This window comes from Oncorhynchus mykiss, chromosome 6 (genome assembly GCF_013265735.2).
Source record: "Oncorhynchus mykiss isolate Arlee chromosome 6, USDA_OmykA_1.1, whole genome shotgun sequence".
NCBI classification, from domain to species: domain Eukaryota; kingdom Metazoa; phylum Chordata; class Actinopteri; order Salmoniformes; family Salmonidae; genus Oncorhynchus; species Oncorhynchus mykiss.
The window spans coordinates 45,677,542-45,691,376 of NC_048570.1; the positions used below are offsets into that span (position 1 = coordinate 45,677,542).

The 13,835-nt window shown below is 42.9% G+C and overlaps 1 protein-coding gene across 49 annotated transcripts in view; it reads right to left on the reverse strand.

Annotated features, from left to right (window-relative positions):
- The window catches only part of LOC110526035 (calcium/calmodulin-dependent protein kinase type II subunit beta), an 87,111-nt gene that overhangs the window by 21,557 nt on the left and 51,719 nt on the right, over positions 1-13,835 (reverse strand). For 18 of the 49 annotated variants that reach the window (XM_036980203.1, XM_036980194.1, XM_036980209.1 and 15 more), the window contains 3 exons: positions 7,078-7,115; positions 3,968-4,000; positions 1,043-1,120 (listed from right to left, as the gene is read on the reverse strand). In XM_036980203.1, coding sequence (XP_036836098.1) covers positions 1,043-1,120; positions 3,968-4,000; positions 7,078-7,115 — 149 coding nt within the window. The remainder of the gene's footprint in view (positions 1-1,042; positions 1,121-3,967; positions 4,001-7,077; positions 7,116-13,835) is intronic. The other 31 variants (XM_036980224.1, XM_036980223.1, XM_036980217.1 and 28 more) reach the window with 7 other exon arrangements.

The window sequence follows — 13,835 nt, forward strand, 5'->3', positions numbered from 1 at the left end:
ATCTATAACAACTACAGGAACTGCAGTATAATAGAGGAGGTTACAGCACCAAATAGCACAATAATGAGCTACGGTAGCAGAGCCCCCCCCCCCCACACACACACACACACCAAGCATTAAAGGGCAAATGTGAGGGCTCCTAAAAATATGCTGATATATGGCTGCATGTGTTGTGCTGGTGTTGTGTATGGTAGAATGCCTGTCATTCCCCCCCCCCCCCCCCCATCTTTCTCCAGCTCTCTTCTTGAACTGGCCTGATCCCTGTTAAGTGTCTAGTGCCCTCACATCACCCAGAAGTCAGGCGGATCCTCCACATGGTCCACTATAGGCCACCCAAATGAACAACTAGTCACAGGAGAGGCAGTGATTCAGTAATATAAGGTAATTTAGCAGACACTTTTATCCAAGGTTATTTAAGAGTGAATATATTCAGGATATCTAACCAACGTGGAAAACAGCCCCAAATTGAAACGCTGGTGTTGCACCATGCTCCCAAGTAGTTTTACAACCAGCAGTTTTATTGGCATAATGTTTCACCAATGTTCTGTTGATCTCTGCTATAGGGAAGAGAGATGAGTGTCAGACAAGAGACAAACAACCACCCACAGTCTCAGATCTCTGCTCCTCTCCTGTCGAAAAATGCAAGATAATCAAAGGCTGCAACATTATGGAAGGAAACGCACACAGTAACAGTTGGTTACAGTGAAGCAACAGTTGGCAAATCTCTATAACACACGGTGGCAATCTTTAACAGGGAAGCACTTTTTGACACAACCTGGCATTTCTGGCTTCTCTCCTACAGAAAGCATCTGACACACACTTGACAGAGACAACGGAGAGCCGTCTAGCCAACCACAGCTGCTCTAAAGTGACAACAACCAACCGACAGGGGAAGGGGAGGGAGGGAGAAAAGGAAATAGGACGAAAGGAGGGATGGACGGACAAACAGTCAGAAGAGACAGGCGACAGATAGACGGTTAAACGGACAGACAGACACACAGACAGACGGGCAGAGGGAGGAGGGAGGATTAAAAGTAAATACCAGAACAGGAGTAGGGACGTTTCCTTTAGGGCTGGTGACTATGCTGTTTTTGGTGCTGTTTGTCTGTGGTGTCTGGGGCTGTGCAGGTAGAGGGGAGACAACGCAGGGTTAACAACAGTGGCTGGTGGGGTGAGATACTGTGGATGGGTGATGGATGGGTCACGGTGGTGGTGGTGGCGGTGGTGGTGGTGAAGGGGTTAAAACAAACAGACCTGGGTTCAAGTACTATTCGAAATCTTTCACCGAGCGTTTGTTCTGCCTTGATCGTTGTTTGACCAGATGATGAGAGAAGTGATGGTTTTAGCTGGCATGGTGTGTGAGATGTAAGATAAAATACAGCATCACAGGAGATCAAGGGAAACAGAGCAGCAGTGACTGTCAAGCAGTTTGTTAGCCGTGTGTTAACCATGGAGAGAGAGAGAGAGAGAACAGAGAGAGAGCGAGAACAGAGAGACAGAAAGAGCGAGCGAACAGAGACAGAAAGAGCGAGAGAACAGAGAGAGAACAGAGAGAGAACAGCGAGAGAACAGCGAGAGAACAGAGAGAGAGTAAGAGAACAGAGAGAGAGAGTACAGAGAGAGAGAGTACAGAGAGAGAGAGAGAGAACAGAGAGAGAGAGAGAGAGAGAGAGAGCGAGAGAACAGAGAGACAGAAAGAGCGAGCGAACAGAGAGAGAACAGCGAGAGAACAGAGAGAGAGAACAGAGAGAGATCAAGAGAACAGAGAGAGAGAGAAGAGAGAGAGAGCGAGTGTGCGTGAGAGAACAGAGAGAGCAATTGAGCGCGAGAGAACAGAGAGAGAGAGAGAGAGAGCGAGAGAGAGAGTGCAAGTGAGTGCGAGAGAACAGAGAGAAAACAGAGAGAGAGATAGCGAGAGAGCGATAGAACAGAGAGAGAGAGTGAGCGCGAGAGAACAGAGAGAGAGAGAGAACAGAGAGAGAGAGCGAGAGAGAGAGCGAGAGAACACGAGAGAACAGATAGCGAGAGAGAACAGAGAGAACAGAACAGAGAGAGAAACAGCGACAGAACAGAGAGAGAGAGCGAGTGAGCGCGACAGAACAGAGAGAGAACAGAGAGAGAGAGAGAGAGAGAGAGCGATAGAACAGAGAGAGAGTGAGCGCGAGAGAACAGAGAGAGAGCGAGAGAGCGATAAAACAGAGAGAGAGAGTGAGCGCGAGAGAACAGAGAGAGTGAGAGAACAGAGAGAGCGAGAGAGAGCGAGAGAACAGAGAAAGAACAGCGAGAGAACAGAGAGAGAGAGAACAGAGAGAGAGAGAACAGAGAGAGAGAGAACAGAGAGAGAACAGATAGCGAGAGAGAACAGAGAGAGAGAGCGAACAGAGACAGAAAGAGCAAGAGAGAGAACAGCGAGAGAACAGAGAGAGAGAGAACAGAGAGAGAGAGCGAGAGAGAGAGAACACAGAGAGAGAGAGAGAGAGAGAGAGAGAGAGAGAGAGAGAGAGCGAGAAGGAGAGAACACAGACAGAGAGCGAGAGAGAGATAGAGAGAGGGAGAACAGAGAGACAGAAAGAGTGAGAGAACAGACAGAGAACAGCGAGAGAACAGAGAGAGAGTAAGAGAAGAGAGAGAGAGAACAGAGAGAGAGTAAGAGAAGAGAGAGAGAGAACAGAGAGAGAGAGAGAGAGAGCGAGAGAACAGAGAGACAGAAAGAGCGAGCGAACAGAGAGAGAACAGCGAGAGAACAGAGAGAGAACAGAGAGAGATCAAGAGAACAGAGAGAGAGAGAAGAGAGAGAGAGAGCGAGTGAGCGCGAGAGAACAGAGAGAGCAATTGAGAGCGAGAGAACAGAGAGAGAGAGAGCGAGAGAGAGAGAGAGAGAGAGCAAGTGAGCGCAAGAGAACAGAGAGAAAACAGAGAGAGAGAGCGAGAGAGTGATAGAACAGAGAGAGAGTGAGCGCGAGAGAACAGAGAGAGAGAGCGAGAGAACAGATAGCGAGCGAGAGAGAGAGAGAACACAGAGAGAGAGAACACAGAGAGAGAGAGAGAGAGAGAGAACACTGAGAGAGAGTGGGAGAGAGAGAGATAGAGAGAGGGAGAACAGAGAGAAAAAGAAAGAGAACAGAGAGAGAGTGAGAGACCGAGAACAGAGAGCAAGAGAACACACACAGTCGTCAGTGAGTGAAAATTGCACCAGGGCTGGCAAACAGACACTGATAACAAATCAGCATCTATAGAAAATCCACACACATACAAATACAGCCACAAAACACACATAAGCAGTCACACACACTCACACAAATCGACCAAAGCAGTTCTACAGCTCAGACAAAGCTTCACTCATCAGCCATCAGCTCTTCATACGCAGTAGCTCACTCATCCATAACACAGAAACACATACAAAGAGATACTTTCTAACACGTTTCAGTAAAACCCTGTTTCAAATTCCAATCGTCTTCCCAGCTGCAGTGTGGCATACAGCACACAGCTGAGATTCATAGAGCTCGGAGAGGAGAGGTCATATAGATGTGTGTGTGTGTGTGTGTTTGTGTGTGTGTATTCATGTCTAGGGTTTCGAGTTCCACTGGGACATCTCTGAGGACACTCTGATCATCCACAGACAACGGCACATAAATAGCAGCCCAGGCCCGGGCAAACTATGCTTAACCTCTCCAATTGGGAATATAATGTTAGGACATAGCGCACTCTTCAGAAGGGAAAGGTAGAGGTTGAAGTTATATCGATGAACTGAACTCCAATCCCATCAGATGGGGGGAAAGGGAAGAAACATAAAGAGCAGTTCCACGTAGGACTCCGGCCAACTCAAGATGGGAGTAGAGGTGGAGAAAAGGGGGAGGAGTGGATGAGAAGAATCGAGGAGAACGGTGGCAAGGCGGAATTAGGGAGTGGGGGAAAAGGGGAGGGAGAAAGAGGGGAGGTCCGGGGATGTTAAAAATGGCATGCTCACCATGTGCCGCGCAGCGGAGCTGGACCTACGTTCCTGTCCCAGGAGGTGGAGCGAAAGATAGGAGGGAGAGAGAGAAAGGACGGATGACAGCAGGTGAATATGGCAAGTACTGAAGCATGAGCATGTCAAGTCAAATGAGAGCCCTGGTCAGTGAGCAGGGTGAACCAATTGGCTCAAAACCAGCATAAAGAGGTTCAATATCACCAGTTCAAGAGAGCAGAGGAAAAAAAGGATCTCACATAGAAAATGTAACTTCTATGGTTTGTCAAGAAAGAAAGAAAGAAAGAAAGAAAGAAAGAAAGAAAGAAAGAAAGAAAGAAAGAAAGAAAGAAAGAAAGAAAGAAAGAAAGAAAGAAAGAAAGAAAGAAAGAAAGAAAGAAAGAAAGAAAGAGGAGGGAGTGCAAGAGGAGGACAGGAACAGAGGATAACGTGGCATGAGGAATACAAGGAAAAGGAAAAAGACAAAGGTTTGGGAGCAGCTAGGGAGGAGCCCTGACTGGGAGTAAAATCATCAATTGTTCTTTTGTGATGAGGAAAGAAGGAAAATACTCTTTCTTGAAGAGAAGAGCAGGAAGGAGAAACAATTACGTAGCAAAGGAAAGCTATGCAACTGATTCGTTAAAGGGATACTTCAGGATTTTGGCAATGTCTCATCTATTATGAAGGAAAATATCAATTTAATACACATTCAAAAGTGGCATCCATTATGATTAAAAAGCAGCAGAATAACCTCTAACTGCATTTGCAATCTACAGGTAAGTGACAAAATAAAGGAAACACCAACATAGTGTCTTAATAACAGGGCGTTGGGCCGCCACAAGCCACCAGAACAGCTTCAATGCGCCTTGGCAAGGATTCTACAAGTGTCTGGAACTCTATCGGAGGCATGCGACACAGCAGCCTCACAGCAGTGCAGGAGCAGCTAGTGCCAGAACAGCACAGAAGAGAAGAGAGCAAAATGCGTCTGAAGCTGGTGTTTGACTGGGGTGGAAAATGTCAAGTGCTGTCCTGTTCTGCATTACAGAACAAGAAAGAACAGAGGAGACAAGGAGAGGGGTCAGAGGAGCGATTACAACCAGGGAAATAGTTATGAGAGAGGGAGCGAAGAGAGAGAAAGAGAGGGGGGAGGAAAGAAAAACACCATTGAAATATTTGAAAACGGTTAGGCTGAGTGTGTCGGGGGGGGGGGGGGGGGGGGGTCTGTTGCTAGGCAATGATGAGCGCGGCACAGAGAAGAGCAGGGGAAGTGTGTGTTGTGTGTTTGTGAGAGAGAGAGTCTATTTCTGTCCGGTCAGTTTCCAGGGTTCAAACTCATGGCTATTCCTGGAACTGGTGTCACATTCCCTGCTGAACACACACACACACACACACACACACACACACACACACACACACACACACACACACACACACACACACACACACTTACAAGTACACAAGCTCCCTAATTTACATACTCACAAGAACAAACATGCTCATACTATTCCCCAACCTCCATCCACTGCCTTTCCCCCAGCCCACATACACATGCACACACGCACGCACAATGCGTGGGATGTGTTGGTGCATTAGGTGAGATGGGGTGAGGATGGTGACAGAGATTCATTAAGGCTCGTCAGCCAGCCTGAGAGGGTTTCAAATGGTTAAAGAGCAGATGGGGTGAGCCGGAAATGGAAACCGTGATCGAGGGGGAGGTGGAAAAGAAAAGAACAGAGGGATGAGATGGGAGAAAAAAAGAGAAAGAAAGAATGCTGGAGTGACAGATGGCATAAAATTAACCAAAGAAAGTGGACAAGACGGGGTGCAATGAGGAGACACGGGCATGAACGGATGCACACACTACACTTGAAACCACTATTTTGTGATGGTTGCAAATTGAGTCAACACTCTCTCTCACATCAGAGAGGGAATAGAGAAGAGGGAAAGAACCAGGGGGCGGATTCACAAAACATAACTTACGAAAAAACGTTGAAAGTTTCTTAAGAAAATAAATGAGAAGTTTGTAGGATAGTTCGTAAATGCAATTCCTCAAAATGTTCTTAGGAATTTGTAGTTTTCTTTGGAACTTTGTAAATACCTTTCAGAACTTCGTAAATATCTTCTTAATGTGGCCTTGACATCAGTGACGTGCTTGAAACCAATAAATAAATCTATGTGACAGGGATGATAGGATTTGGTTATTTTGTTATTGTTCACACATTACAGCCATCAGACTAGCTATATCAAAACCAAACATGGATAACCATGAAAAGAGATTGAAGTGATGGTGGAGGAAATAGCAGCCAGGAAAAGGTTGCCGTTGGGGAGACTTGATAACTGCAGGTTACCTGCAGAGACCAAAAAGAGAGGATGGGCGAGGGTGGCCGAGTCGGTCTCTGCCATCGGGGGTATGGCAAGGGACAGTGACGCCGTAAAAAGGAAGTCTTCTGACGTCAAGTCGGCTGCTAAGAAGAAGGGAGCTGAGAGACCATTTAATGTGGACGAGCTGCGCGACCGGTAAGTTAGCTACGTTAGCTAGCTAACATGTAACGTCGTCATAGCCAACATATCTAACAACGTGAACGTTAGCTAAGTTTGCCAAGTTCTTCTTTGTAAATTGACGAGATGGTGCTAGATATTTAACACTTCTAGAATATTGTAATATATTGTTAATTACTAGCTAGCTAGATAATGCCTGTTTAATTTGTTTTCTTGCTGTATTTAAATATCCGGTAGCCAACTGTGTCTGTGGCGCAAGAAAACGTTCATGGTTACAAAAGTACCCATTCGTCTCAAGACAAGGGTTTAGCTGTCCTAAAGTTAAGTACATTTCCAGGAAGAAATCCTAAAACCTAAAATCGTCTTACCTTTTTTCTCTGGAAGAAACATAGGGAAAAAATTAAGAACATTTCCAATAACTTTATTGAGGAATAGTAACTTTCTTCAACTTTCTTCATAAGTCTATAGTTAAGGGAAAAAACGGCAGTTAAGAAGAAATTTCTTCTTAAGAAGGTTTTGTGAATCCGGCCCCAGGGCCTAAACCCCTGATAAGTTAAGAGAAGAGAAAAAGGAGGAGGAAGAGGAAGAGGGAAGGTTTGGAGTAGGAACGTGTAAGTTGAACAGGGCCTTACCTTAACATCTGCCTTCTTGTTGAGCAAACTTTTGGCTGCTGCAATAGGAAACAAAAGAAGAGAGACAGCAGGTCAGAGATGCAGCGAGAACACAGGAGAGATCGCATAGAGACAACGGCGGAAACCTGTAGGAGTCATGTTAATTTGACTGCAATTCAAACAGACGGCAACTGAGACCTTTTATTGACAAGATAGGAAAGTTAATGTGACTGTGTATTGTAATGCTGGAGGTGAAAGAGAATCAAAGATAGTAGGAGCTTAGAGGCATTAATTGCTAGCATTATGGTACCAAGGGGACAAGGCAGTCATCTGTGACATGATTCAACTCATGGTCCTCGTATAAAACTGCTTGAGAAGCACAATGTTCATTTAAACACAACAATAAACGGCTTCCTAAGTACCATTGTTGGTAGGACAATAACATTAAGAGTGGACAATGTGTTATTCCCTTATTGGACTAAACCATTACATCCTCCTAGTGGGAGAGGAGAGTAGAGGAGGTGTGTTCACTGATACTATGGGCAGTAGTCCAATTAGCACAATACCCATAATCCCCAGCAACAGGGGAAATGTCATACAGACAACAGTCAGTATCCTCTCCAACTACTCCACCAGGACACGCGCGCGCACACACACACACACACACACACAAACCTATGTAATAGAAACAGACACACATACATACTTGTTCCTGGGTTAGGCCCAGCGAGAGTTGATGTGGGTTGTTGCCGTGGGCAACAGAACCTCATTTTAGGGAACTGGTTAATTAGTTAATGAGGCAGAGATAGAAAACGCATTTTGGAGTGAAAGAGACAGATTCTAGAGTTTGTCCCCCTGGTCCCCTTCAGGGCTAGAGTCCAAAATGGGTCCTCCATCCATTATGTTAGTTTTTGGGCTATGCTCAGCTAAAACAATTTGGCTAATCTATATTTCCAAGTTGAAAAACAAGGGTCATTCAATTCATTGGAAAGACTGAAAATCTGATAGGCTTTGTTTTTTAATGTAAAGATATGGACTAATTGCATTATAAATAGTAGAAAGTAATGGGTTAGAAGAGGCCTACATAACCAACCCATAAAGTAAAATGCAACATCAATTTATGGCCAGCTATGCACACTCTAACATTGATTTATCCTGCAGTAAATGTTGTTCAATTAGTAATATACATTGTTTTCTTCTTTTAATAACTCTGAAGGGCAAAGTAATCTAAAAGTAACCGGAAGTAATCCGATTACAATATTGAGTTTGGGTAATCCAAAAGGTACGTTAATGATTACAATTTTGGAAAGTTAACTAGTAACTGTAACGGACTACATTTAGAAAGTTACCTACCCAACCCTGCCTCCCAACACACACATGCACGCACACGTGGCATCTCACTGTACTTGTGCATCCTTTACCTCGCTGTCAATCAACATTGTCTCATCAAACAGGTGGGCTCTACAGCTGCCAGAGTAAGACTGTCCCAGTCTCACTCCCCTAACTCTACTAGACATTATCAGCTTCACTGCTACTTTTAAAGGCCTGAGTCCCATTGACATTCTAATCACATCCTATCACAACATCAACACTACCGCATTACATAAAACACTATTTCTGGCATTCTGGATTGTTCTCTTCTCTCCTCCTTTTTAGCTCTCTCTATATAGCTCATGCTCTCCCCCCCTTTCTCGCTCTCTGTAGTTATGTCTAGCTCTCTCTCTACACACAATGCACACAAATCTGCAGTGAATTTTAAATAGAGGCTTGACTTCCACTAATTTCTGAAGGAATTGGAAGCAAGCAGGAGAAGCCTGTTCAAAGTGTGTTTGAGGCCATGAGAGGAGAGGAGATGGCGATGAGGCAGGAGAGCCCACTCTTTAGAAGTCAAAACATGGTGGTGGGTGTAGATAGAGAGAGAGAGAGAGAGAGAGAGAGAGAGAGAGAGAGAGAGAGAGAGAGAGAGAGAGAGAGAGATATAGAGAGAGAGAGGGGAAAGGAAGACAGAATGAAAGATGAGAGGATAATGCAGCACTCACAATTTATTTTCCTCTGCTTTTCCCCTTCATTCCTACACAGTCTCCCATTCCTCTTTCCATCTTCCTCAATTGATATAGAAACTCATTTTTACCAGCATACAGATAGCTAAATGTGCAAATTCATCAGTTTACTAGGTACATCGGCAGCACGATAATCACACGGGCCCTGTTTCCCAAAAGCATCTTAAGGCTAAGTTCATCGCTAGAACCTTCATATGAGCATCATTACATCTCTGAGCTATTTCCCAAAACTAGGGCTGTGGCGGTAATAACATTTTGTCAGTCGGTTATTGTCATGCAAATAACTGCCGGTCTCACGGTAATTGACCGTTAATTAAGAAAAACGTAAAGCCATGAAGCCGTGAAGCCGACAGCTGTAGGCTATTTTGCGCAAGGGAGCAGAGCATGAGCATGATATTTGTTCCTATTTGTTCCGCTGAGTGGTTATGGAAAGGGGGAGAGCTGAGAAAAAAAAGCCATTGAGGAACTATAGTCATTCTCAACGGATGTAAAAACAGACTTTGTTTGCTTGCCGTTTGAGGTGAAGAACACATTTCTTTGAGAAGCTCCACAGCTTCCCAATAAATCCATTATTTTAGGTACAGTAGGTCTAAATAAATATCATGACATGAAGAAAATTTCAGAAGAATAGAATAGCATATTCAGAGTCGTCCTTGTGTCAGGCCCTGATCTGGCTATGCCATAAGAACAATAAAATTGAATATAGGTGAATAAAATAGAAAATATATTTTTCCCCAAATAATTTCAGAGGGAATGATGCACATACATTCTGTGTTTGAGCGGTTAACAAAGGAACAGGGGCCGGATTTCTTCCGAGAAAACTTAAGAAGCTGCTTAAGAAAACAAAAAAAGAAGTTCATAAAATAGTTCGGAAATGCAATTCCTCAAAATGTTCTTAGGAATTCGTAGTTTTCTTAGGAACTTCATAAATATCTTTCTTAAAACCTGTTGCGACTCTAGGGGCAGTATTTTCATTTTTGGATTAAAAAACGTTCCAGTTTTAAACAAGATATTTTGTCACGAAAAGATGCTTGACTATGCATATAATTGACAGCTTTGGATAGAAAACACTCTGATGTTTCCAAAACTGCAAAGATATTGTCTGTGAGTGCAACAGAACTGATGTTACAGGCGAAACCCAGATAAAAATCCAATCAGGAAGGTCCGCATTTTTTGAAACCGCCTCATGCCAATGACTCCTTATATGGCTGTGAATGAGCTACGAATGAGCTTACGTTTTCTACGTATTCCCCAAGGTGTCTACAGCATTGTGACGTCTTTTTACGCATTTATGTTGAAGAATAGCCGTAAGAGACCACATTTAGCAAGTGGTCACATGATGGCTCCCGCAGAAAATCTTGCGTAAAGTACACAAGTAGCCATTTTTCCAATCGCTTCTTATGAGAAACCAATTGTCCCAACGGATATATTATCGAATAGATATGTGAAAAACACCTTGAGGGTTGATTCTAAACCATGTTTGCCATGTTTCTGTCGATATTATGGAGCTAATTTGGAAAAAAGTTTGGCGTTGTAGTGACTGCATTTTCCGGTTGATTTCTCAGCCAAACGTGAAGAACAAACGGAGCTATTTCGCCTACAAAAATAATCGTTTTGGAAAAAAGGAACATTTGCTATCTAACTGGGAGTCTCCTGAGTGAAAACATTCGAAGTTCTTCAAAAGGTAAATTATTTAATTTGATTGCTTTTCTTATTTTCGTGAAAATGTTGCCTGCTGGTAGCAGAGCCTAGCCATAGCATTATGCCATGATAAACTTACACAAATGCTTGTCTAGCGTTGGCTGTAAAGCATATTTTGAAAATCTGAGATTACAGTGGGATTAACAAAAGGCTAAGCTGTGTCGCAATATATTTCATTTGTGATTTTCATGAATAGGAAGATTTTCTAGGAAGATTTATGTCCACTGCGTTATGCTAATTAGTTTGAGGCTATGGTTACGCTCCCGCATGCGGGTTTGAGAGTCATGAGAAGTTAAGAACTTCGTAAATATCTTCTTATAGTGGCATTGACATTAGTGATGTGCTTGAAACTAATAAATAAGCCTATGTGACAGGGATGATAGGATTTGGCCCACTATAATAAAGTGTTGATATTTACATTTTATTACATTTATTTTTGTTGCTTGATGTCTCGAGAATAAAAATGTTTTAGTTGGCTAACGAACCCTTTACACACAAACCAAAAAACATAATTTTTCACACATTATAGCCATCAGACTAATGTTAGCTACTGTACATCAAAACCAAACATGGATAACCAAGGAAAGCACAATAAAAACTTCAGTATACAAGAACTTGAAGTGATGGTGGAGAAAATAGCAGCCAGGAAAAGGTTGCTGTTGGGGAGACTTGCAGGTTACCTGCAGAGACCAAAAAGAGAGGATGGGCGAGGGTGGCCGAGTCGGTCTCTGCCATCGGGGGTATGGCAAGGGACAGTGACGCCGTAAAAAGGAAGTCTTCTGACATCAAGTCGGCTGCTAAGAAGAAGGGAGCTGAGAGACCATTTATGTGGACGAGCTGTAGGAGAAGGTGTGGTCCATCATAGAGATGGTGGTAGAGGGATTGTGCGACCGGTAAATTAGTTAGCTACGTTAGCTAGCTAACATGTAAAGACATTATAGCCAACATAGTTAACGACGTTAACATTAGCTATAGTTAGCCAAGTTCTTCTTTGCAAATTGACGAGATGGTGCTAGATATTTAACACTTCTAGAATATTGTAATATATTGTTAATTACTAGTTAGCTAGATAATCCCTGTTTAATTTGTATTCTTGCTCTATTTAAATATCCGGTAGCCAACTGTTTCTGTGGCGCAAGAAAACATTAATGGTTACAAAAGTACCCATTCGTCTCAAGACAAGTGTTTAGCTTTCCTGATGTTAAGTACGTTTCCAAGAAGAAATCCTAAAGCATCATTTTCAAGAATCCCATTTCTTCTTAACTTTTTTTCTTAGGAACATTTCCAATAACTTTATTGAGGAATAGCAACTTTGCTTAACTTTCTTCTTAAGTCTATAGTTAAGGAAAACATGCCAGTTAAGAAGAAATGTCTTCTTAACCAGTTAGAGCTCTAGGGGCGCTATTTCATTTTTGGATAAAAAACGTTCCCGTTTTAAGCGCGATATTTTGTCACGAAAAGATGCTCGACTATGCCTATTCTTGACAGTTTTGGAAAGAAAACACTCTGAAGTTTCAGAATCTGCAAAACTTTTGTCTGTAAGTGCCCCAGAACTCATTCTACAGGCGAAACCAAGATGATGCATCACCCAGGAATTAGCAGAATTTCTGAAGCTCTGTTTTCCATTCTCTCCTTATATGGCTGTGATTGCGCAACGAATGAGCCTACACTTTCTGTCGTTCGCCCAAGGTCTTAGCAGCATTGTGACGTATTTGTAGGCATATCATTGGAAGATTGGCCATAAGAGACTACATTTTCCAGAGGTCCGCCCGGTGTCCTTTGTCTAAATTTGTGCGTAATCTTCAGGTGCGGGCATTTTCTCCTGGGATTCAGGAGAGAAAGCATGTGTCCAAGAACGATGTATCAATGAAGAGATATGTGAAAAACACCTTGAGGATTGATTCTAAACAACGTTTGCCATGTTTTCAGTCGATATTATGGAGTTAATTTGGAAAAAAAGTTTGCGTTTTGAGGACTGAATTTATGGATTTTTTTTGGTAGCCAAATGTGATGTATAAAACGGAGCTATTTCTAATACACAAGGAATCTTTTTGGAAAAACTGAGCATCTGCTATCTAACTGAGAGTATCCTCATTGAAAACATCAGAAGTTCTTCAAAGGTAAATTATTTTATTTGAAGGCTTTTATGTTTTTGTTAATGTTGCGTGCTGGATGCTAACGCTAATGCTAACGCTAAATGCTAACGCGAAATGCTAACTCTAGCTAGCTACTTTTACACAAATTATTGTTTTCCTATGGTTGAGAAGCATATTTTTCTCTCTGCGTGGTGTTTTGGGAAACACGTTACATTTTCGGCCATTATAGGAAAGATGCATCATTAAAACACTCGTAAGCCTAAGTTCCATTGCTATCGGGAAACTGGGCCCATCTCTGTTATCCAAAGGGCACTGTTCGAATGTCAAGATCGGTAGGATTTGTGTGGAGTTTTCCCCTGCTGCCTCTCACTGGCATGTTTTCATTAAGGGACATAACAGTGTCAAGTGCATTCTCATATCTTGTTTGAAGTCTCAGAGAGAGAAAGATAGAGAGGGAGGGATGGAGAGGATAGAGAGGTGGAAAGAGAGAAGACATTGTTTTTTCTTCCACTATAGAACAGACCAGAGCCTTCTATCTGAATAAATAGAAGCTTCTGGAACACTTTCAGAAAGTTAGACAGACTCTAGAATGGAAATGGTCTGAGCTGCAGAACAACCACTGAGTTGCAGTCATAGACAAAAAATATTTAGCCCTCTTTGTGTTTACATACATCATTGGTTGCAGTTACATTCACTCTCAGATCGCTCAGATAGATTCCATAAAATGAGAGAAAGTAGAATTCCATGGCGTTTTGCCCCAACCTGTAAACCCAAAGGTCATGCGGTTCTTAAACCCTGTAGAGCAGGGGTAGGAAACCCTGTTCCTGGAGTACCATAGGTACTGCAGGATTTTGTTCCAACTAGCACCACACCTGACCAACAGAGCTAATTGATAGGTTCAGTGATTGACTAAATTCAACAC